This window comes from Sorex fumeus, unplaced genomic scaffold (genome assembly GCF_029834395.1).
Source record: "Sorex fumeus unplaced genomic scaffold, SorFum_2.1 ptg000007l, whole genome shotgun sequence".
Classification (NCBI taxonomy): Eukaryota; Metazoa; Chordata; class Mammalia; order Eulipotyphla; family Soricidae; genus Sorex; species Sorex fumeus.
This window is the reverse complement of record NW_026606064.1, coordinates 8842682-8868041: the sequence shown is the minus strand read 5'-3', so window position 1 is coordinate 8868041 and position 25360 is coordinate 8842682. Positions and strand designations below refer to the sequence as shown.

The 25360-nt window shown below is 49.4% G+C and overlaps 1 protein-coding gene across 1 annotated transcript in view; it reads right to left on the bottom strand.

Annotated features, from left to right (window-relative positions):
- Positions 1-5663: 5663 nt before the first annotated feature.
- The window catches only part of LRP4 (LDL receptor related protein 4), a 59987-nt gene continuing 40290 nt past the window's right edge, over positions 5664-25360 (bottom strand). The window contains exons 26-38 of the mRNA XM_056133325.1: positions 23755-23917; positions 23397-23622; positions 22335-22638; positions 19159-19377; positions 18858-18992; positions 17048-17156; positions 16061-16205; positions 15511-15624; positions 14945-15074; positions 13418-13485; positions 11913-12000; positions 9447-9588; positions 5664-6197 (exon numbers count right to left, since the gene is read on the bottom strand). Of these exons, the coding sequence (XP_055989300.1) occupies positions 5865-6197; positions 9447-9588; positions 11913-12000; positions 13418-13485; positions 14945-15074; positions 15511-15624; positions 16061-16205; positions 17048-17156; positions 18858-18992; positions 19159-19377; positions 22335-22638; positions 23397-23622; positions 23755-23917 (2176 nt within the window). The 3' untranslated portion in view covers positions 5664-5864. The remainder of the gene's footprint in view (positions 6198-9446; positions 9589-11912; positions 12001-13417; positions 13486-14944; positions 15075-15510; positions 15625-16060; positions 16206-17047; positions 17157-18857; positions 18993-19158; positions 19378-22334; positions 22639-23396; positions 23623-23754; positions 23918-25360) is intronic.

The following is a 25360-nucleotide window of genomic DNA, read 5'->3' as shown; positions in this document are numbered from 1 at the left end:
TCGACCTAGGTACACATAGCTGTTGCATTTGGAGATGGTTGTTCTGTTGAGAGCAAATGGGGCGTCAGGAACGAGGCTGTTTCTCATAAACATTGTCTTCGTAAGATTCAGCTGTAGTCTGACTACTAAAGTGAACTACTTTATAAAATAAAATTTAAAAAAAAGAATCTACAGTTCAGACAATATGAAAAGAAGGCCAGAGATTATAATTTCAAAAATATATCCAGTTAGAATTTGATTTACTTTTGTGTCTGAATAAATAGTAGTGCTCCTACATTAAAAAAATTGATTTACTTTCTTCTTACTTATCCATTTCATAGGTTATGCATAGAGGACCAGTTAAGGAATTCTCAACTCTTGTTTCATTCCTGAGATTTCCTAAAAGGTACATAAACACAACTTTCAGACCCTGACGTGTGATCTGGATGGTGGCCAGTGATGAGATTATCGAACTGTAGAAATGGATTAGCAACCATTTGGTTTTAACATTTTCATTTTACTGAGCAGGAAGTGAAGAGCTAGTGGGTTTTTTAAAACCTCAAAACAATGTGCTCATCCGTGATTTTGGTACTAAAATTTCACTTGACAATAGGCAATTTCTTGCCAAGACTGGGTCATCAACCAGCTCTACCTTCCCTTTCCTGTATCCTGCAGAAGGGACTGGACAGTCACAGGGTGGTGGGACTTCCAAGATGCAGATGGTGCCAAACCTGATGACATTGGCTGTGCATGGTCATAAGGTGGCAAAATGTGTTCACTAAACTCTGTTCTCCCAAAAAGATCTCCAGTTTTCCAAGCAAATGTTTTGTGCTTATGAGTTAGTTTTTGCTTTGCTACCTGAAAAACTCTTGATGTGTTCGAAGTATGATCACTGTTCAGATCCTGGATGTATGAGAACGTACTTTGCTTGTGCTTTGTGCCTCTTATAAAACCTTTTTCTCTTTTGTGTGTTGTTTTCAAAACATAGTGGAGGGGCCAGAAAGATAACATAGAATTTATTTTTGTTTATTGGCCTTTTGGGCCACACCTAGAGATGCTCAGGAATTACTCCTGGAAGTGCTTGTGGGGGGACCATATGGGATGCTGGGGATCAAGCCAGGATTGGCCTGTGCATGGCAAATGCCCTATCTGCTGTACTATCGCTTTGGCCCCTAGTATAGAGTTTAAAGCACTTGCCTTACATGTGATCAACACTGGTTGAATTCCCAGCACTGCATACGGTCCCCTGAGCACACAGCTAGGAATTAAGCCCTGAACATTGCCAGATGTAGCCCCAAACCTCCTCCACTCACTTTTAGAAAAAGAATAGTAGAATGGGGGCCTGAGAGATACAGTGGTTAGTGGGGAGGGCACTTGCTTGCATGTGGCCTGGCCAACCCAGGTTCAATCCATGGCATTCTATCTGGTCTCCCAAGCCTGCCCCATAAGGAGTAATTCTTGAGTGCAGAGCCAAGAGTAAGCATTGCTGGGTGTGACCCAAAAATAAAAATAAAAACAAACAAACAAAAAAATGTGGACCCAAAGATGGTTTTCAACTTGTTTTGTTGCAAAACAGTGAAGTGGGGAGACTTATGTGCTATGTTTATACTCAGATCTCTTGTTATTTAAGCATGAGGCTTTTAGTCTTTCTTGCATTTGGGGATTTTGGAGTGTGTATGTGTTGTAGGTCTTTTAGCCCTGTGAGACTCTGTCTTGGTCAGGCTTGGGCAGTGCCTGGCCCTCAGCAGAAGATGAATGGATAAATGGGAGCATTATTCTGTGAATGGATTGTGATTTAGAAAAATTAACAATTGAGCTTTAACATTCAATTCTGCCTTTTTGTGACACTGAGACTTCCATGCTTCCCAAACTTCCCTGAAAGGCACCATGTCCAGAAAACCCAAGAAAGCCTTCCCAAGTTTTTATTGTAGCCTTAAAATATAGTGATGAGCTATGAGAAGAGAACTGGTTAAAAATAAAAGGAAACTTAATGTTCATTTGATCCTCTCTCAGAGTAACCTTGAAACCTGAGGAAGACCAGACAGAGCTAGAGGCAGAACAGAGATTGAAACTAGCCCTCCTTGTACCAGTTCAATCCTTTTCTTACTTGTACTGAGAAGCCTTGCCAAGGACCATCATGGCAAGGCAAAGTCAAGTTCTGTAACATGAAGTCCTCAGTGATTTACAGCAGAAACAAAAGACAGGTGGTTATACATGGCATGTCCTTTAGATGACTGAAAATGTCTTTAATGATCATGAGACTTTCCCCATTGCATATGGACAGCTATCACCTACCAATCAGAGTTGACACTCAAAAGGAAGCCTGTTTGCAGATGAGGGAATGCTGACTGGTTCAGCCTTTTTGGAAATCAATATGGGCATTTCTTAGAAAAACTAGAAATTGAGCTCCGATATGACTCAGCAATACTACTTCTGGGAATATATCCTGGGGGTGCAAAAAAGCACAGTAGAAATGACATCTGCACCTGTATGTTCATTTCAGCCCTGTTCACAATAGCCAGAATCTGGAAACAACCCAAGTGCCCTAGAACAGATGACTGGTTAAAGAAACTTTGGTACATTTACATAATGGAATACTATGCAGCTGTTAGAAAAGATGAAATTTGCTGATAAGTGGATGGACATGGAGAGTACCATGCTAAGTGAAATGAGTCAGAGAGGGACAGACATAGAATAACTGCACTCATTTGTGTAATAAAACAAACACTGTCCTCCCATTGTTCATCAATTTGCTCGAGTGGGTCCGGTAACGTCTCCATATTTTTGAGACTTGTTGTTACTGTGTTTGGCATATTGAATACGTCACGGGGAGCTTGCCAGGCTTTGCTGTGCGGGCAAGATATTCTTGGTAGCTTGCCGGGCTCTCTGAGAGGGGCGGAGGTATTGAACCCGGCTCGGCCGGGCTGGCTGTGTGCAAGGCAAACGCCCTACCGCTGTGCTATCACTCCAGCCCGTGGAAGGAAAAAATAACATAATATGAGACTAACACCCAAGGACAATAGAGACAAAGGCCAGGAAATTTGCTCCATGGTTAGAAGCCTGCCTCATGAGCTGGTAGAGTTTACAACTGGGATAGAGAAGGGATCACTAAGTCAATGATGGTTGGAGGGATTGCTCAGGACAGGAGATGTGTGCTGAAAGTAGATAAAGGACCAAACACGATGGCCTCTCAGTATCTGTATTGCAAAACATAATGCCCAAAAGTAGAAAGAGGGAAATTGTCTGTCACAGAGGTAGGGGGTGGGGGAGGAATACTGGGGACACTGGTGGTAGAAAATGTGCACTGGTGGAGGGACGGGTGTTTGATCATTGTATGACTGAAACTCAAACATGAACGCTTTGTAACTGTATCTCAATGGTGATTCAATTTAAAAAAAGAGAGAGAGAAAATCAATTGCCAACCTCCAGAAAAAATAGGATTTTGTTTTGTTTTTTGTCTTGGGGCCATACTTGGCAGTGCTCAGGGGTTACTCCTGGCTCTGCAGGAATCACTCTTGGCAGGACTTGGGGGACATATGGGATGCCACGGATTGAACCCATGTCAGCTACGTGCAAGGCAAGGATCCTCCTGCTGTACTATCTCTTTGGCTCGGAAATAGGCCAGTGAACACTAGTCATGGTCTGTCTTCTGCAGATGAGCTGAAGCTCCAGCCAGGAACGCCATTCCCTGTGTTCTTCCTGATCATCCCCTACATCCCCTCGAGACTTAAGGGTGGTGTGTGCAAACAGGATTTCGTCAGAATGAGCAGTTACCATGATCAGTCATGACTCAAGCCACGCAAGATGATTAAGAAAAGCTAAATTTATATTAAATTATCATAAAGTCCTAAAATACTGAACATAGTGGTTAAATAACTCCAGAAAGTCCAATCTCTCCAGTGAGTAACGTTAAAACCATTACACATGAGCGCGGGGAGAATCACTTCCATTAGTTTAGGACAGAGAGATTTTGCTTTTTTTTTTTTTTTACATAGTAAATCAGTGCTCAAATAGATATTTCTTCAAATATGTCCTTTCTACATTCTGAACAGCCCAAGTGCAATCAGATTCGTCCCCCATGCCCAATGAGCAAATGCCACTTTTCCACATTCTCCACTTTTCCAAACAGGACCCTGAAGGGAGGGGGGAGAAAGTGCTCCTTCTTTCACTGCCCACCCCCTGCCCCTGGAGTCCCTCCCATCAAGTTTGTAATGTGCCCCTTTTCTCCCGGTGTAAATGGCACCATTCTCATTCTGTGTCTAGAAAAAGCTCCTTGGCCTGGCTTGTTTGCCCTGTGGAGGCCCCGGCCAGGCTACTGAGAGCAGACCTCAGGACTTGGCAGAGACTCCGGGAACAGGCCAGAGAAGGGTGACTACTGCCCTCCCTCTTCCCTGCCACAGCTGGCAGCTGATTCCTCAATCCCTAAACCAAAAAAGATGTTTCACACCCAAGAAACTCCCCCCAGGAGCCCTCCCCTCCCCTCAGTCTGTGCCCCGGGGTGGCAGGGCATCCCTCAGCTATGTTTGGTGTGCCACTTTGCATCTTGTATAGGCCTCCTCATCATAGAAAAAGCAAGTCGGGCAGAGCCAAGACTACGTGTGTGTGTGTGTGTGTGTGTGTGTGTGTGTGTGTGTGTGGTGGGGGTGGTGGTATTCTCAATTGTCTTGATACTAACGTGAGATGCAAGTTCCTTCCGTGAACAAGCACAAACCCAGTGACAGGTGGAATTATGAGTGGGACACTTAGCTGGAAAGAAGAATCGGACTGGGAACTTCACCTGCCCTTTGTCACAGGCTGTCTACTCGCTTAGATCCCTGAGCGCTTGAGAGAAGACACAGGGGGTTCAACCTCTTGGATATTTCCCTTTAGACCCTGGGAGTCCCACATCTAAACCACGCATGCCACTCATTTAAGAAAACACCTGGCGCAGCTTTCTCGGGCTCTCTGTGCTTAGCATCCGAGAGAGTGAGGAGGACGAGAGTGGCAGAACATTAAAGTTCAGAGGAAAGCCGAGTTGGGACTGGGCAGGACTTCTTAGCCACTGCAGAGACTCAGCCCTCAGGGCCCCATGTTCATTCAAGCTACTGGCTCACAAGTTATTTCATGTTGAAGACTGAGAAAAGCTACTGGCCAGTGGTGGCTCCAGACATCCTATGAGTCAGCAACCGTGTGAGAGGGGTCTCCGGTCATCTGAAGGTGAACAAGGCCCCAGACATTTTAATAGGTGGGAGACCATCCCGAGCCACACCCAGATCTGAGAAAACAGCAACTCTCGGAGTGAGAATAATAAGCCATCACCAGCAATGGACAGGACCACCAGGCCCAGCGACCCTGAAAAGCCCAATCAGATTACCAACAAGTGAGGCTGAAGGGCTCCCCAAATGCCCATACCAGCTGGGCTGATTCCTCCACTCAGCCTCTACCCTTCATGTCTCTTTTTTAGTCACAATGCCAGCTGATTGGACAAGTTCTCTCAGAGAAGTTGTCAGGCCGCCTCTGAGGGGGAAACTGCATAGTCTTGAGTCATCAGCTCTTGTGGGGCATGTTCTGAGGGTCCCTCGGGGGACAGTGGACCCCTGCACTGATGAGGGAACATGACTGAGCCTAGCTGGTGGGAGCAGGGGACGCTCGGTCTGGGAGCAAGAGGTGAAGGTTCATGGTAAAGTCCAGGTGTAAATTCTCAGAGGTGGCACCTTCTCTCTTGGGTACAGCTAGTAATGGACTTGGCCGCAGACGGCTCCCCAGGAGGGCTTGGGAGCAGCTATGGGGTGGGAGGAGGCGCGCAGTGCAGAAACCCGGGGGAAGGGCCTGCTGCTAAGCGAGCACAAGGACCGGGAGTCCACGAAGGAGAAGAAACGGGCAGGGAGGGCAGGGAACACAGGCGTTTAGACCTGGCTCTCGGAGGAGAGTTTGCGTTCGTGTTTCCAGCCCGTGTCGGGCAGAGAGCCCCGTCTCTCGGGAGTAGCTGCGGTATGGACGCTACTGCACTCTGACTGCTCTTCCTGCAGCAGCTGCTCTGTCTCCGTGTCATCCAGGGAGCCGGAGCTGGCCTGGATGGACACGGTGTCTGTCTTCATGCACACGTGATCCCGGAGAAGGCCTCCCCGGGAGGTGCGGAGCTGCTTGAGGTCGTCCCACTCGGCGTCGTCCCCGGACAAGAGGCAGATGCCCTCCACTATCTTGATCTTCTCCTTGGTGTAGTTATGGTCCGGCCCACCCTAGGATGGAGAGCAGGGAGACATAGTCAGTTGGCGCTCCAGGAAGGAAGTGGATAAGAAGGGGTGTGAAGGGCACCAAGATCCTGCTAACTCTCTGCGTAACGTGGACAGAGTTCATGAGACTGAGAGACACCGTTCTGGGGACTGTTCCTGTAATTTCTCGGGGAGGAAGATCAGTAGCTCTGTTGGGATCTTGCTGGTATGGTCCACAGGCTAAGATATCTTGGCCTTGTTATTTAGCACCTCCAGACCCCCGCCACCATCTGCTGTGAGGGGGAAAAGGATTAATGCCTAGAAGACAATTAGTCGTGTGCATGCCACACAGAAACACAGGAAAACACGTGAACTGTGGTCATACTGTCACTGTGGTTCATCAGTGGGACAACATGCCAGTGCACATGCCCGAGAGCAACAGACAAAATGAACGTGTTTATTCAGGATTTTAATGAAGGTTGTGCTGTTTTATTCTTAATTCTCTTCTAGTTTTGTTAAGAAACTTTGGGGAGTTTAGACAGAAGGGGTAGCTTTTGTTTGTTTTCCTTGTTCTTTTGATGTATGGGGGGAGAACTCAGGCCATTCCAGCCAGTGCTGAGGGGCTATTCCTGGATCTGTGCTCAGGAGTGACCTCTGGAGTTGCTGGGCAGACCATAGGAGGTTTAGGGTATCACACAGGGTGGATCAGTCTAGCTCCCTGACCCAGGCAGGAGGGAATCTTGAAAATGCTCTTCTGTGGGTGCTGAATATGAGCTGACTGGATTCCTGTAACTTACAACACTTCTGCGGGGTTTACTGGAGCTCTGATCCCACGACCCTTGGGGCTATTCCCAAGCAACCTGGGATTGTTCCAAGGACAGCCTTCAGTTCCACTCGGGCTTCTCCCTTTGTGCATTCCTCAAAGGGTAGCCTCAATCCTGGTTTCTGGGGGAAACCAAGCCAGATGCCGCCTCTGCCAGGAGAAAATGGGCCGTGGCTTGGATTGCGTCCCTGGGAGAGTGTTCCTGCCAAGCGCCCTACCACTGCTGCTTTATTTCAGTAGCAACTCAACACCACCTATCCGGGATGAGCCCCTGCAGTAAGCAGGAGACTTTGATGACTCACAATCTAAAGAGTCACGCTGTCATCCTCCGAGTGACAGTTACCTCCATTGAGCAGAGAGACAGAGACCAAGACAGTGCATAGGCACACATGCTCACACGCACACAAACAGGCCCGGGCATCCAGCACACCCTACAAGTTGAAATTAGTGCAAGGTAAGAAGCAGACCACTCATTGCCTTTAATACAGAGAGACACACCAGTGAAGTCAAGGAGAAGTGGGGGATATGGCGCTAGCAATTTGGGGGAAACCATTTCCTGTACGAGCACACAACAGGTACCTGAAATCAGGAGGAGATCAGAAGAGAAAGGGCGAAAGACTATCGGAAGGATGAAAGAGCTGCTGAGGAAAAAAGCATACACAGAAGAAAGAAGTCACATAATTTTCACTGCTAACCTAAGTCCCTTCTTCTGGTTCTTTTTTTATGGGGTGTCAAATGCTCCAGAACCTAAGAATCTTTTTCTTAAAAAAACATGGGGCTGGAGAGATGATACAGTGGGTAGGGCACTTGCCTTGCAGTGCTAACCCGAATTTGATCCCTGGTACCCCATATGGTCCCCTGAGCAACACCAGGAGTGATTCCTGAGCATAGAGCCAGGATTAAGCCCTGAGCACCACCAGGTATAACTCAAAAAAAAAAGTTAACTAAGGAGTTTATCATCCCTAAAATGAAGTCTACTCTTGCAGGTTCTGTTTTGGTTTATAGTGGAAATGCTTTTATTTATTTTTTAGGTTTTTAGGCCAGAGGTGGTGATACTCAGGGGTTACTCCTGGCTCTGTGCTCAAGAATTACTCCTAGAGAGCTTGAGGGTGTTGGGAATTAAACCCAGTTCAGTCTGCTACTATCTCCTCAGCTCATGGAATGTTTTAAATATGGGAATGCATGGATCCAAAAAGCACATGATGATTGTGTAAAGTATATTAATACACTCATTATAGTGCATTCTTAAGCCTAGGAGCCTGAAGGTGTGAGTGCTGATTTTGACTGTGCTAGACAGGCCAAGAGAGCAGAGTGAGTTCATAAGAGGTAACTTCCAATTACAGATTTTTGAGAGAGAGAGAGAGAGAGAGAGAGAAAGTCATCAGGCTATGAAAATGTGAAATACCATGCCTAGTTCCCTGTGGAAAAGGGACTACTTTTATATTTAAACATTTAACCATTTTTCATTGAGGCAATGAAAGAAATTAAAATAACAGAAAGCACACAAACCGACTGAATTCTAGAGATATCCTTTAAAACTGAGGGGGAAAAAACAGGATAGCCAAAAAACAAACAAACAAAACTACAAAACACAAAAACCAGCCAGCCCAGCCCAGCCATCAGTGCCAGAGCTTGGATCAGAGGTTAGAAAAATTGAGTTCCTGGGTTGGTGAAATAATATGGCGGGTAAGGAGCTTGCCTCACACCCACCTGACCCACGTTTGCTCCTTGGCACCCTATATGATCTGTCTAAGCAGGAGACAGGGCCAGGAGTTAGTCCTAAGCACTGCCAGGTATGACTCTCTTCCTCCCTCAAAAAAAAAATAAAAAGGTAAAGGTAAAGGCCCTCCTGTTGATCATCGATTTGCTCGAGCGGGCCCAGTAACGTCTCCATTGGAGACTTTGTTGTTACTGTGTCTGGCATATCGAATACTCTCGGTAGCTTGCCGGGCTCTCCGAGAGGGGCGGAGGAATCGAACTCGGGTCGGCCATGTTGGCTTCGTGCAAGGCAAACGCCCTACCCGCTGTGCTATCGCTTCGATATGCCAGACACAGTAACAACAACAAAAAAAAAAATAAGTGGGGGAAAAAAGGAGTCTTGGAGCTCAAATTTTGTGGTTTTTTTTTTTTTAGTGGTGCAAAGTCCCCACTTTAGGGAAATAACGACCCCAGGTGGGAAAGAGCCTGGGAAACATCTCCCAGCAGCAAAGTGCCCACCCAGTCACAACCTTCCAGACCTAAATCTTCTGGGACCCACTTTCCAGCTCTCCAGCTGAGACTCTAGGTCTTTCCAGAAACCCAAATCACATTTAGTCATTGTCCTTTCCAAAATGGAACGTAGGATTGCCTATCAACACTTACTAATGGGTTCGGTACTTAGAATAGAACAATCTAGACTCACCCACCTCCCTCTCGCCCCCAAAACAGCCTTGAATACAAATTTGAAGTGTTACCTCTTTCTTGTAGCACAGTTGATTGTACATGGCAGGTTTCGGGATTGTTTCGATTTTCACTTCCTGGGTGGAAGTTCGATAGGAGGGGTTGCTGTAAGTCAAGTTCCCCATTCCAGGATCAGTTAACTTGGATCTTTTGTGTCTTGAGGAGAAAAGGGAATGAGAAATGAGTTCAAATGGTTATAGGGATAACATCTAGGGAAGGTGCAGCCTGTGTGCTGGATGACTCCGGTGACTCCCTCCCCCCATACTTCTGTTTCTCACACCTTCTGAACTGGCTTTTGAGTGTGGGATGCAATGGGTGACTGACTGGTCACTAATAGAATGCACAAAAGCCACTGGTCCTAGATTAGATTCTAAGGAAATTAACTTCTGTCTCAGATTGCCCTCTCTCTCTTATTTCTAGCTCTAGGGGAAGCAAACTGTTTTTTCAAGTTGCCTTCTTTTTCTTTCTTTTTGGGTCACACCCAGAGATGCACAGGGGTTACTACTAGTTCATGCACTCAGAAATTATTGCTGGCAGTGCTTGGAGGACTATATGGGATGCTGGGAATTGAACCCGTTTGCAAGGCAAACACTCTACCAGCTCTGCTATTGTTCTAGCCCCTCTAGTTGCCTTCTGTCTTGTAATTGCCCTATTTGGGGGTGGGGGTGACCTCCAGACAACAACCAGCAAGGAGCTGAGGCCATCAGTCCTGCAGCTTGGGAGGAACTCAATCCTGCCAGCAGGATGTGAGTGTGCTCGGCAGGGAATCCTGGCCTCCTGTGCACCTTCAGATAAGACCGCTTGCAGCCCCTGCTAACTGCTAAGACTGGACTTTCTCCCCCCCCCCCCTCGACCCCCCCTGGAGAACTTGACAAGAGGCACCCAACTGTGTGGCACCCAGATTTTTGATCCCCTGCAATTGTGAGATAATAAAGGTTGTCATTGTAAGTTGCTATATTTGGGTGTAATTTGTTAGAAATAACAGGTGGTTATCTAATTTCAGATAAGACAATGTTTCAGGGATGGGAGTGACAGTACGGTGGGGTAGGGCAGCCGACCCTGGTTCTATCCCCGGCATCCCATATGGTACCCTGAGCACCACCAGGATTAATTCTTGAGTGCAGTGCCAGGAGTAACACCGGAGCACTATGGGGTTTGGGCCAACCCCCTTACCTCCCCTCCCCAGAAAGACAATGTTTCAATCCCATTTTTGCCATTTACTTGCTAAGATTTTGTTTTGTTTTGTTTTGTGGCCACATCTGGTTGCTGGTTGTACTCAGGGCTAACTCCCGGCTCTGCACTCAAGGTGTGACTTCTGGTATGACTCATATTCAGTGCCAGGGACTGAACCAGGACTGGCTGCTTGCAAAGCAAGCTCCTTACCTCCTGTACTATCTCTCTAGTCTCACTGGCTGGCTTCTTGGTGGACATAAGCTAAATGTTATTATCTGAGCTTCAGAGCCTCAGCTAGGAAGTGAGGAATAATATTACCACATTACAAGGTGTTTTGGCACTGATACATATTCACTAAATGAATGTTTTCGTTATTATTAGCCAGAACCATAGTAGCAGCAGCAAAATCCTTACACTTTTGCTGCAAACCACAAATATTTTGTGGTTAAATATCTGTAGTTAAAATATTAGAGAACGATGAGGCCAGAGAGACGGTACAGCAGATAAAGTATTTGCCGTGCATGCGGCTGACCTGGTTTTGATCCCAGCACTCCATATGGTCCCCTGTGCCTGCCAGGAGTGATACCATCCCTGAACACAGAGCCAGGAGCAAGCCCTGAGCACCGCTGGGGGTGGCTCAAAACAAACAAGAAAATTGGAGAAAGAGAGATAAAAAAAGATTCTAAATTGGAAAAATACACATTCTCCCTTCCCAAGATGCTCCCTACCGAGCCATGATATATCAATCTGTGTTATAGCGAAGGGTATGTTTATGTGAAAAGAAAATCAGTTCCAGCTTCGGGTGGTTTGAGGTAGTGTGGGTGGTGGAAAACGTGAAGACAGAACAAGCAGTTTTGTCTCTTGCTGAGTGCACAAGGCAACCTCCTATGTGCCCGCATCTCAGTCTCTGAAGAACATCCCAAGGGCAGCCGCTATCAGAAAATGAGGAAACGCTTGGGTTGTGACCGGGGAGGAAGACAGAACTCAGCTATCTGTCCTGCCTTATTTTTTTCTTTTTTGGGTCACACACCCGGCAATGCACAGGGGTTACTCCTGGCTCTGCACTCAGGAATTACTCCTGGTGGTGTTCAGGGGACCATACGGGATGCTGGGAATCAAACCCAGGTCGGCCGCGTGCAAGGCAGACGCCCTATTCGCTGAGCTACCGCTCCAACCCGCTCTGCCCTGCCTTTCTGCTTCCAGTGGAGAACCAGCCTTGAAATGAGGTAGGTTGGAGGTCAGATCAGCAAACAATAGGGCGTCAGGGGGGTCCCCTGCATGCTAGGGAAGCCCAGAGGCTGAGTTACCTGTACAGCATCAAAGCAGCTATCACCACCAGAATCAGCAGAATAATGAGGAGTCCTCCGATGACATAGCTGACGTGAAGTCCTTCCCCTGTGGAGCACAGGGAGACAATAAGTGGGGCCAACCAAGATCTTCTGGTTGGTATGAAGAGGGGCGTGGGGGAAGATGGAGGCTCCTTTGTTGGATGTTGGATCTCAAACCATCCCAGGGTGGCTAGGGGCCTCCTTCTCTGGGTGCTGAAAGGAAACCTCTCACTGTTGGTACTGCTCATTTTTCCTTTCTTTCTTTCTTTCTTTCTTTCTTTCTTTCTTTCTTTCTTTCTTTCTTTCCTTCTTTCTTTCTTTCTTTCTTTCCTTCTTTCTTTCTTTCTTTCTTTCTTTCTTTCCTTCTTTCTTTCTTTCCTTCTTTCTTTCTTTTTTTCCTTTTTGGGTCACATCCGGTGATGCACAGGGGTTACTCCTGACTCATGCACTCAGGAATCATTCCTGGCGGTGCTCGGGGGACCATATGGGATGCTGGGAATTGAACCCAGGTCGGCCACATGCAAGGCAAACACCCTACCCGCTGTACTACCGCTCCAGCCCCTTTCTTTTCTTTTTGAGGAGCCAGGGATTAAATCTGAGTCAGCTGTGAGCAGGGTAAGCGTCTTACCTACCGTCCTCTCTCTCTCCAGCCCAGCATCTCAAATCCCAGTTCCACCATTGACTAATTGACTAGTTGTGTAACTGAAGGTAAGACACTTAGGGGCCAGGGAGATAGTACAAGGGTTAAGGTTGGTAACCTTGCTTCAGTCCCTGATGCCACATAGGGGCGTCTGAACACTGCCAGAGTGTGACATTCCCCTTCCCGCGGAAAAAAAAAAAAAAAGAAAAAGACACTTCTTACTTCTTCCTAGCTCTGTGCTCAGGGATCACACTTGTGGTGCTCCAAGACTACAAAGACTACACACAGTGCTGGGGGTGGAACATGCCATGGTTGGCTTCATGCAAGGCAAGAGCCCTACCTGTCTGACTTCCCTCCAGCCCCTCCGTTAACCTTGTTTCTGGGACACACCTGGTGATACTCCGGGGTGACCCCTGGCTCTGTGCTTAGGGACCACTCCTGGTGGACTCAGGGGGCCATATGGGGTACCAGGAATTAAAGTTGGGTCAGCTGCATGAAAGGCAAGTGCCCTCCTTGCTGTACTATTGCTCCAGCCCCAAGACACATAACTTCTAAGCCTATATTTTCTCATTACTTACATATCAATAATAAACTCCATTAAAACATAAAGACAAAACTAGTGGAGGTTAAAAGACATACACAGACACATATGTGTGCATGTGCACACATGTATGACTTAAAATGCCAGTATCAGTATGCTGTTATGACTCACTTTCTCTGTGTTTAATCTAAGAGCGGGATTCATCCAGCCCAAGAGTCCCAGTGAAAGTTCCAGAAGGTCTCTGGGAGAGGAGACTTGGGTTTTTTACGTCATCTTTTCCAAACAGGCGAGCCCTTAACTTACCTGGCGCAGCAGGTATGGCCTCATTGGAATGTGCACAGAGGCCCAGGCGGGCATCCTTTTCTGAGCATCTGTGGGGCAGAGAAACTGAAGGTGAAGCCTCTGTATTCCCTCAAAACTTTGTCCTCCTCCGAGAAGGGGGAAAGAGTCCTGTGGAGGACAGGGTGAAAGGTCTAGGGGTGGGGCTTCCATGAAGAATACAGAGCAGGGGAGAGACAGCAGCAGCAAGGAGAGGGCAGGACAGGAGATGCAGAGAAACTACTGTGGGGCTGAAGTCACAGGACAGCAGGTAGGGCATTTGCCTTGCATGCGGCCGATCGGGGTTCGATTCCCGGCATCTCATATGGTCCCCTGAGCACTGCCAGAAGTAATTCCTGAGTGCAGAGCTAGGGGGGTAACCCCTGAGTGCCAGGCATGGCTCCAAAACAACAAAAACAGAGAAAACACTGTGATTCATCTGTTCACAATGTCTAGCGTGGTTTAAATGTGTTTTTAAAATGCATATTCCTATAGCATCTAAGGCACTTGCTTTGCACGCATTTGACCCAGGTTCGATCCCCAGCACCACACATGGCCCCCAGAGACCTGGCAGGAGTCAGGAGTAAGCCCTGAGCACTACAGGTGTGCCTCCCCATCACCTCCCCCCCTCCCCCCCCCCAAAATAGCAACAACAAAAAGCAAAAACTGTGCTCTGGAATTCCTCTGAGAAGTGGAACTGGGGGGTGGAAGAATGCTAAGGGTATCATTAATAAACCTTACTGAACTACCAGGAGTAGTTTGAAAAAGCTACCAGCCAAGCTCATTGTATAAAGATTATCACATGGTCTAATGACCTAAAAAAATGTTTTTATCCCCTTCATTCTTTCACAAGGGAATATGCATGACACCCAGAGGGAGGGTTCAGACAACTAAGCTGAAATGGCAGGAAGGTAACTTCATGGGGATACTTGATGAGCAGGCAATTAAAGGCATCTCTGAGAGCAGGGACAGCACAGGGGTGAAGGCAGTTGCCATGCACACAGCCAATCCCAGGTTGATCCCGGCACTACATCTGGTCACCTGAGCACTACCAGGATCACTCCTGAGCACAGAGCCAGGAACAGGCCCTGAGCACCTCCAGGTGTGACTCCCGCCCCACAATAATGCTACTCTGAAAGTCTCCTGCCCACAGGGCTGAAAAGTCTACCACCTGTGACAATCTACAAATCTAAATGGCATCTCCATGGGAGCCAGAGAGATGGCTCAAGGGACCGAAAGTATGCACTGCATGCAGGAGGCTGGGTTTGACCCCTGGCATCGCATGGTCTTCCGAGCACCACCACTAGTTGTAACCCAATCTTATCCCATCCTCACTCCTAAAAAGTATTATCTCCAGATCCAACGCGGCCAGGCTGATGACTCACGCTGCGATCTAACTCCCCTCAGCCGATAATATCAAGAATTATTAAGCGACAGGCCAGAGATGGGGTTCAGAGGTCAAGTGCTTGCCATGCATGAACGGACCCTCAGTCACAAATTGAACCCACTTACCTTCCTTCTTCCAGGGATGGGTGGGTTCGGCTGGTAGAGGAGTGCAGGGTGGTAGGGAGTGTGTTGGGTAGCACAGGATTCCTGTCACTCATGCTTGTCACCCTGGGAGCTGGGGGCACCAGGCCAGGAACTGGACGGGGGGTTAAAATAAAACAAACTGCTGTGGGCTCCTGGAGTCCAATAGCTGGACAAATGCCCAGGAGTCACAGTGGAGAACCTGACTAAGCGCCCTTTCTGCCCCCTGATCCTAGCCCCCTCATTAGAGGCCCTTCTTCATTCCATAAATAGTGAGCATTTGGATTCAATATTGATAGCCCTGGATGGGCTGGCCAGGGCTATCAATGCCCAGACAGTGGCGGGAATCAGGAAATTAGGAGACCTGCAGTCCATTCTAGAAAGTTCCAGGCCAATGTTGAACTGTGCCATTCGAAACCCCACTCATTATCCCAGTCATTATCCCCAAGGGCCCCCAGGGGGATGCCATCCGGAAGGACACAGCTGTAGCCTCGGATCCCCTATCTCTCCAGGGGCTCTGCTGTCCCAGGAGGCAGGACTGGGCAACTCACCTAGGGAGCAGGGACGGCCATCGGGCTCATCAGGGCAGGCACATACAAAATCGGAGGCCCTGGCAAAGCAGAGGTGGGTGCAGCCACCATTGTTCACACCACAGGCGTTGGTTCCTGGGGAGAGCAAAGCAGGATGAGTGTCTGGCCTGAGACAGAATCAGATCTCACAGTCTGATGCTTCTCAAATGAAATAAGAGGTCCAAGGGGTTACCCCCACTATCGGTGATGGCAGAGGAAGGGGCTAACAAGGTGTCAGAGTCTGGAACGTTCACCAAAAGGATGTCAATGGCTTCAGCTGTATTTTTTTTCCTTTTTGGGTCAGACCCAGTGATGATCAGGGGTTACTCCTGGCTGTGTACTCAGGAACTATCCCTGGCGGTGCTTGGGGGACCTATGAGATGCCGGGGATTGAACCTGGGTCGGCCGTGCGCAAGGCAAATGCCCTATCCGCTGTTCTGTGGCCCCGGCCCCTCCAGCTGTCTTGATCACCTGGGGTGACAGGCCACCTCCAGCCAGGGTAAGGAAGCCAGAGCAGGCACCGGGAGCCCACCTGTCTGCCGCTGAGGCGACACCACGATGATATCCATGAGCCCCTCCACATTGGCCAGCACTGTCTCCTTGTTCCGCCCTGAGTATTTGTCAACACGCTGGATCAACTTGGTCTGCCAGTCTGTCCAGTAGATCCACCGGTCCTGCTGCTCAACAGAGTGATCCAAAAGAAAAATTAAAAAAAAAGGGAAATCTGACTCACAGTCAAACTCTGTGCAGCTTCTGCACCTCGGCGCGTGCCTTCCCTCTGCTGGGACCTTCTGCGGCTCTTATCCACAGGGGGAACATCTGAGCACTCCCAGCTAGGGCTCTGTCCAGGCTGCCCCTAGACCATAAGGACACAGCCCTTCTCCACTCTGGGCTGCTCTGTGCCTTGCCCTTGCCTCAATCGGTGAGTTGAAACTTGTGTCCACTTAGCAGGCCTTTTGGGAGGGGCTCAATAAACACCAGCAAGCTAACTCAAGACTGATGTTTGTTTATTCATTTTGTTTGGGGGTCACACTCATCGATGCTCAGGGGTTACTCCTGGCTCTGGACTCAGGAATCACTCCTGGCAGAGCTCGGGGGACCATGTGGGATGCTGTTGATTGAACCCAGGTTGGCATATGTGATGCAAGCGCCCTACCCACGTACTATCTTTCCGACCCCTCAAGACTGACTTTCTGAAAGAATGTGCATCCTGGGCCAAGTCCCGCAAAGCTGATTCTTTATCTCCAGGACCCAGGATGCTGCACTGTAACTTTCATAAGCTCCTCTGCTGATTCTGCAAGAGCCACTACCTCAAATGCTAGCTCACGAGTGTGTGTGTGTTTGTGTGTGTGTGTGTGGGGGGGGGGGGGGGTAGCAGGATCCAGGACAGCACAGCTTTAGTGCACGGCCAACACCCTAGCAGGCTCGGTCATTAGTGATGAGGGCTGAGGCTGCTGCCGGGAACCCCAGGAAACTGGCCCATCGCGCAGGCTTTGTTACCTCTCTCCTGAGCCAGTACCTGAGTTAGAGCGAAGGGGTGCGACACATGGCTGACGAGGACCTGCCGGAGCTTCCCGTTGAGGTCAGCGCTCTCTATCCGGTCCAGATGCGCGTCCACCCAGTAGATCCTGGGAAGGAAAAGAGGGAAGGGTGGCACGAGGAACCCCTGGGAGCCCCGGCGCCATCTGTCTGTCCCTGAGCACTTAAGAAGCCTCATTAGGTTAAGGTTCCGGTTCGACTGCCAGCACTCCATGATCTCTCAGTACCACTTGTGGGATGCTGTTGATTGAACCCAGGATGGCCACGCGTGAGGCAAGTGCCCTACCTACTGTACTACCTTTGGGTACGTGTTTTATTCACCTCTCAGGTTCTAACTCCTACTATAGTTCTCTCATCCACTGACAAGAAGCTCAATGAATCCATGAGTTCTTGGAGCACCGCCCTCCCTGTCCCCCGCCAAAAAAAGACAGGAAAAGAAACGGTGTTAAAAAAAAAAAAAGAAAAGAAACCATGGTTTTTTTTTTCTTTTTGGGTCACACCTGGCGATGCACAGGGGTTACTCCTGGCTCTGCATTCAGGAATCACCCCTAGCGGTGCTCAGGGAACCATATGGGATGCTGGGAATCGAACCTGGGTTGGCCACGTGCAAGGCAAACGCCCTACCCGCTGTGCTATTGCTCCAGCCCCCCCTCCACTTTTTTTCCCCCGAAAAGAAACCATGTTGATGAGAAGTTGAAGAGTAGCTGGGGAGTCCATTGGGGAGGTGAGGGTTGCTCTGAGGTAGACAGATTTGTGACTTGCTCCCCAAGTTAGAAGACACTAGATTTTTATTTTTTTGGGTTTTGGGTCATCCCTGGTAGTGCGCAGGGCTTACTCCTGGTGGGCCTCAGAGGGCCATACGGGTGCCAGGGAATGAAACTGGGTGAGTTGTGTACAACGCAAGTGCCCTACCGGCTGTCTTATCGCTCTAGCATCCAAATTGCACTTTATCAGCAGTTGCCAATTTCAGTGTCTGATGGGATCAGGAGAGGATAAGAATCCGCCATTAAGTGGTTGGGAGTAGTGTGACCAGCCACTCTACATGCTTTGCTAATGACACTCTAATTAATGGAGAAATAGGTGAAGCACAGGGTGTGCATCTTGGAGGCCCTGGGTTTGACCCCCAGTACCACATGGTCCCCTGAACAGTACCAAGAGTGAACCCTGAAAAAGAGCTGGAAGTAACCCCTATGCAGTGCCAAGGAAGGCTCTCAGCCCAAACTCCACAGAACATAAAAACCAACCAACCAGGGCTGGAGCGATAGTACAGAGGGTAGGGAATTTGCCTGGTACGCGGCTGACCCAGGTTTGATTCCCAGCATCCCCTGAGCACTGCCAGGAGTAATTTCTGAGTGCAAAGCCAGGAGTAACCCCTGTGCATCGCTGGGTGTGACCTGAAAAGCCAAAATAAACAAACAAAAAACCCAACCAATCAAATAAACAAAAACAAACAAACCAGGTACAGCAAGCTGGAGAGTTAGCTCAGGTTCTGGAGGGCACCTCAACATGCGGGAGCCCCAGGCTCAATCAAGGTGCCACATGGTACCACCAAGAGTAACCCTAGGCACCGTTGTCTGTGCACTGCCACCTGCACCTCCCCAAAAATCTATGAACCTGAAAAGCAAAACCCACCTCGGGTTGGATTCAGGAACCGCATCCGCTCATCCTTCTGACCCTTTCTTTCCCCCACCCCCCAGGGAACCTCCTGTTTGGATTCACTGCTTTGATCTCCACCAGTCTCTCCTCATCCCTGCCTGGTTTCCGGAAAGCTGCAGGGACAGGGGTCCCACCTGCGGGTGTCATAGTCCAGCGTAAGGCCATTGGGCCATCCCAGGTCCGTGTTGATGAGGACCTTCCGCTCGGAGCCATCCAGGTTCGCCCGCTCGATCTTGGCGATATGACCCCAGTCGGTCCAGAAGAGGTACCTGAGGGGTGACAGACCTCAATGTCAGCCCTACGGCAGGGAAGAACGATACCCAGAGGCTGAGCGCACACAGCAGGCGCCCGGAGACTGTTCTCTGAGGCAGCGTGCCAGGACCTCTCCGCCACGTCCCTCTTCCCTGGATCCCCTTTTGGCTGGCCAGAGCTTACCCCTTCCTGGGGAAGACAGCAATGGCTCGCGGCTCATCCAGGCTATTGTTAATCAGCACTTTGCGGCAGGAGCCATCCAGTCTCGAGGCTTCGATGGTGTTTCGGCCCGTGTCTGTCCAGTACAGATTCCTGGCCACCCAGTCCACTGCCAGTCCATCGGTGGTCTTCAGCCCACGGCCGATCACCGTCTCCATATTGCTGCCATTCAGATCTGCTCGCCTGGAAGAAGCACCGAGGGGTTGGATGAGTGACCCCGACAGACCAGGGTAGACTCAGCCCCCTTTAATCCCTGCAGCCATAACTGGAACCCAACAGGCTCCCAGAGGGCAGCAACAAGACTGTGGGCACATTCTTCAGCACTGAGCACACAGAACGGGGTGGGGGTAGGTCCGCAAAACATGTGCACGATTAATGAACAAATCCTCAGGAGGCCAGTGTTTCCTGTTATGAACAGATTGAACCCTTGTCTTGCCAGAAATCAGGTTAATAATTCCCCCGAAACCAGAGGGAAGAGACAAGGGTTGTGGCTGGTGATTATAAGATGTATTATGATGGCTCGGGGGGCTAGAATGCTTTGCACGTGGGACCAATCCCCAGAACTGTATCACCCCCAGAGCACCAGCGGGAGTACCCCAGGGATAAACAGGGCATTCAGTGCAGTGCCAAGGTTAAAAGAAAAAAAAACTTGAGGGCTTGGGAAGACAGTGGAGAGGTTAGCAATGCACACCTGACATGTACAAGACCCAAGCTCAATCCCTGGTCCTGCCTGGCCCTGCACTGCAGCACTGTATCTACTGTCTCACCCCAAAGGCCAAGTGTTGTGGGGGTGTAGTCTCCAAATCCCCCTGAGAACAGTTTGAGGGTCCCCCCAAAAATTGAAAAAAAATATTATCTATCAAAATTTCAGAGCCGATTCCTGTTTCTGTGCTCAGGGATCACTCTAAGCGGGGCTCGGTCATAACTGGAACCCATATGTGGTCCATATGTGGTCACATGTGGTTCATGTGTGATTCTGAGGATTGAATCCAGGTCAGCTGCATACAAGGTAGGTGCCCTACCTGCAATACTATCGTTCCAGACACACCAGTGCATTTTTACCTAAGTCCTAAGCCAGATTGTTCACCCTCAGCCTGGGAACCTGACACAAACAAGTGGGGCCATCTCTAAACTACTCTATATTCCAGAGACCCTTCTGTGTGAGAGGTTCTGCCAACCTCTTGACTGTTGGCGGAGCATCCCTTTCCTCGGCTGGTAGGGGGAAAAATCAAGAATTAAAAAAAAAAAGAATAAAAAAGAAAAACAAAATCTCATTGGAGATGGAGAATTGGCACTGGTGGAGGGACGGGTACTGGATCATTGTATAACTGAAACCCAAACACAAAAATTTGTAAGTCTACAACTGTACCTCATAGTGTTTCACTAATAAAAATTTAAAATAAATCTCACTGGAATACTATGCAACCATAAGAAAAGATGAAATCTTGCAGTTTGCTGCAACTTGGATAGAACTGGAGGGTATCATGTTAAGTCAATAAGTCAGAGGGAGCAAGATGAAGCTCGGGTGAGCTCACTCATCTGTGGTCTAGAGAGAAACAAATGCAGAACAGTGATGAACCATGTCAAGTCCTTGGTCTGTGACTGCAGTCAAGACTACCGAGCTGTGGAAAGGAGAGAAGGAATATGGGTAATCTGGTGATGGTGCTGTGTATCTACTGCGTACCAAAACCATAAATGTTGATACTGTTGTTAACTTGTTACCAAAACAACAATTTGGGGGGGGGGCCAGAGAGATAGTACAGTGAATAAAGCCTTATACATGGCCCACCCAGGCATCTCATATGGTACCCAGAGCAGTGTCAGGAGTAATTTGTGACTATAGTGTCAGAAGTAACCCCTGAGCATTTTCTAGTGTGTCCTCAAAATAAAACAAACAAACAAGCAAAAAACAAAACTATGATTATTTTTTTAAACAATCAAGAAGCAAGAACCCCTGAGCCTGGGAGTCACCGTGAGCCCTGGCTGACATTATAGATTAAAGATTGAGTGCTGGCGTCCTTCCCCTGAGTCTTCGGGGATGCTGGGATGCTGAGAGCTCCTGTGGGCCCGAGGGAGAGAGAGACAAGAGGCTCCAGGTCCCCAGCCTGACTCTGTCTGGTTTTGTTTGTGTATCTCAGCTGGCTGAGCTTCCATGGGTCTTTTTCCCCCTCTCTCTCTCTTTTTTTAATTGAATCACAGTGAGAGATACAGTTACAAAGTTGTTCATGATCAGGTTTCATAAAATGTTCTTCCACCAGTGTACCACTTTCCACCACCAATGTCCCCAGTTTCCCTCCCTCTCCCCATCACCACCCTCCTCCTCCTGCCCCCATCCCTCCCAGCCTGTCTCCTCTCTCGCTTTCTCTGTCTCTGTCTCTGTCTCTCTCTTTCTCTCTCTCTCTCTCTCTCTCTCTCTCTCTCTCTCTCTCTCTCTCTCTCTCTCTCTCCCCTCCACCTCTCTCTCCTTTTGGCATTATGGTTTGTAATATGGGTACTGGAAGGCTATCTTCCCTTTACCTACTTTCAGCACCCTGTTCTTGTCCAGAGTGATAATTTCCAACTATCACTGCCAAAGTGGTCCCTTCTCTATCCTGTCTCCCCACCCACTTGTGACAAGCTTCCAACCGTGAACCAGTCCTCCTGGTCCTTGTTTCTACTGTCCTTGGGTATTAGTCTCATACTGTGTTTTCTCTATCCCCACAAATGAGTAACAAATGAGTACATTCATTCTATCCCATGGGTCTTTTTTTTGTTTTTTGCTTTTTGTGTCACATCGGTGATGCTCAGGGGTTAGTCCTGGCTCTGTTCTCAGGAATCACTCCTGGCAATGCTCGGAGGACCATATGGGATGTCGGGGACCGAACTCGGGCCAGCCACGTGCAAGGCAAATGCCCTACCTGCTGTACTATCTCTCCGGCCCCTCCCATGGGTCTTTAATGAAATAAATACCCCAATATCTGGGACGCTGATGTGATGACATCTTAAAGTGACTGTGCCGGCTTCTAAGTGACAGTCTAGGTTGCTGAGTGGCTCAGAGCAAGGACAGCAAGGTCTGCACGGATCCCCCAGCCCCAGACCCCTACCCCGGACAGGGATACAAGCAAGCCTGGGTCCTTTGCAGGCTTCAGGGGGCCTCATACCTAATCACGTCCAGGAACACATCGGTGTAGTAGACCTTCCCGTCCCCACTGTCGTAGTCCAGGGAGATGACATTGTTGAGCTCGGGGATGGGCAGGTGCACGTCGGTGTAGTCATTGGTGTCCAGCGAGATCCGCCGGATGGAGCCGCGGCTGGAGAAGAGCAGGTAGGCCTCAGGGGAGGGATCGCAGGTCTTCCGGTCACCGCGCAGCTGGATGCCGGTGGGGCAGGCACAGGAGAAGCCAGAGGGCCGAGGCAGGCAGAGGTGGGAGCAGCCGCCATTCCTGGAGCCGCACTTGTTCAAGCCTAGGGGCGGGAGGGATAGAAACGTGAGTGCTGGTACCCAGCCTCGCATCCTGTCTGGATCTTACAAAGGCCGCTGTCTCATGGGGACAAACCAACCGCTGCTTTTTCATTTTCTTATTGTTGCAGTGCCGGGGATATAGCGAACCCAGAGCTTCACCTAGGCAAGGCAGGTGCTCAAACCCTGAGTGACATCTCCACTGCCCAGAGATAACCAGAGATCTCTTTTGATGGGGGCTGAGAGAGAGGGCAGCAGGTAGGGCGCTTGCCTTGCTCGCAGACAACCCATGTTTGGTCCCCGGCATCCCATATGGTCCTCTGAGTCCCCACCAAGAGTGACCGTGAGCGCAGAGCGGGGAGTAAGCCCTAAGCACCTTTGGGTGTGGGGTTCAACCCTCACCTCAAAAAGAGGGGGCCACCCCAGTGCATAGGGGCCCACCAGGGTCACACCCGGAACCTATGTGGGAGCTGGACTTGGGGTCTCTCTCTGCAGGCAAAGCAGATGCTCTAGCCCATGGAGCCGCATGCCTGGGACCTGGCACCTGCTTTTCAGGCGAGAACGCTGTGGCTCACAGGGATGGAGTAGAAGATGCAGGGACAACCCACAGGAGTTATCTGAAAACAGGTGTTGTGGGCACCGAACCCTGAGGAACGTGTCTGGAGCCTGGAGAGGGGCCCCACTCTCCTGCCGGGTTCAGCGGCCTCTATGCTCCAGAAGATTCCTGACCCCAGAGGCTCCCGCGCCAAGGGCGTCTCCTCACCCAGCGGCTGCGTGCGGTCCACCGCCTGGATGTCCATGAGGCCCGGCAGGTTGGATCGCACCAGGATGACGTTGCCACCGGTGCCCTTGTCAGCGCGGTGGATGCTGCGGGTCTGCCAGTCCGTCCAGTAGATGTAGGAGCCCAGAAGGGTGAGGCCGTAGGGGTGCTGGACGGGGGACACCAGCGTGTGCCGATTGGCTCCGTTCAGATCTGCAGCCTCGATGCGCTGTAGAGGAAGGGCAGGGTGGGGATTCTCAGGGGGTGCAATCAACCATGGGGGGGACCTGGGGGGAGCGGCCAAGACAGGCGTCTCCCATCTCCCCAGGCTGTTGGGACGTGGTGGAGGCAGGAGGCCCACCTCAGTGTGGGCATCAGCCCAGAGCAGCTGGGCGCCAGCCTTATCCACAGTGAGTCCGTTGGGCCAGCCCAGGTTGTTGCTGATGAGCACAGTCCGGTCGGAGCCGTCCATTCCAGACCTCTCCAACTTGGCGTTCTCCCCCCAGTCTGTCCAGTACATGAACCTGAAGTGGGATGAAGAAGCAGCAGGTCATTTCCATAGCAACAGTGTGCCATGAGAACGAACATGATACCCAATAGGGTTTTTTTTCCCCTTTCATCATTTTTTTTTGGGGGGGGGTCACATCTGGTGATGCTCAGGGATCATTCCTGGCAGGGACTTGGGGGTCTAAATGGGATGCCGGAGATCAAATCAAAGTTGAGACTGTGCAAGTGCCCTATTCACTGTGTTATCTCTGCAGCCCCTAAAGTTAAAAGTCTTTGACAAAAAAGGGAGAGTTGTCTACTGGTATAGCATTTTCAGACATACAGGGTGAGAAAGTTCTTGAGCTTTTTTCCACAATAACATGAAGACACTTAAAACTACTAAAGCTGGACCAGAGAGACAGGACAAAGGCAAGATGCTGCCTTCATGCAGCTGATCCGAGACCATCCTTGGTACCATGCATGGTTTCAACTCTTCACCCCCTCAACCAAAGAAAAAAGAAAAAGAGAAACTGTTCTACTATGTACTTAAAAACGGTTAAGTTCTTCAATTTGGTTATGATATTTTTGTGTCTTTCTTTAGCTTTTGGGTCATAACCAGTGATGCTGAGGGGACACTCCTGGCTTGCACTCAGGAATCATTCCTGGCTGTACTCAGATAACCAGATAAGATGCCAGGGATTGAATCTGGGTTGGTCATGTGCAGAGCAAGCACCTTACCCGCTGTACCATCTCTCCGGCTCCATCTATTAATTCTACTTCATTTATTATTTTTCTCTTAGATTTTTAGGGGCTTCTTCCTTGTTAGTTGTAAGAGTTCTTTATTAAGGATGCAAGTCCTAGGTCTATAGATTTTAACAATAATTTGCTTTTTGACTTAGCTTATAGTACATTTTTGCTAAGAAAAGTTCACTTTTTTTTTTGGTGGGGGGTCACACCTGGCGATGCAAGGGGTTACTCCTGGCTCTGCACTCAGGAATCACTCCTGGCGGTGCTCAGGGGAGCATATGAGATGCTGGGAATTGAACCCGGGTCAGCCGCGTGCAAGGCAAACATCCTACCCGCTGTGCTATCACTCCAGCCCCAGAAAAGTTCACTTTTAAACACAGCTAAATGACCACACACATGCACACACAATATTCTTGGGGTTGGGGGCATGGAGCAAGGAGCTGGAGCATTGCTCTGCACAACACAACAGCTTTGGGTTTGATCCCCAGCACCACATGTTCCCCCGTGCTAGGGGAGCAATCCCTGAGCAGTGAGCTAAAAGCAGCCTCCTGAGTCCTGCCAGGTGTAGCCCCCAAACAAACAAACAAACAAACAAACAAAGCGAATAATTCTTTCCATGCCTGATCGCCCTTATTCCTCACTTGAGACCCAGAGGGAAGTCATTTCCCCATCACTTTCACTTCACAGGCGAGGCCGCTGGGTTTAAATAACGGGCCTATGGGGTCGAAGAGATA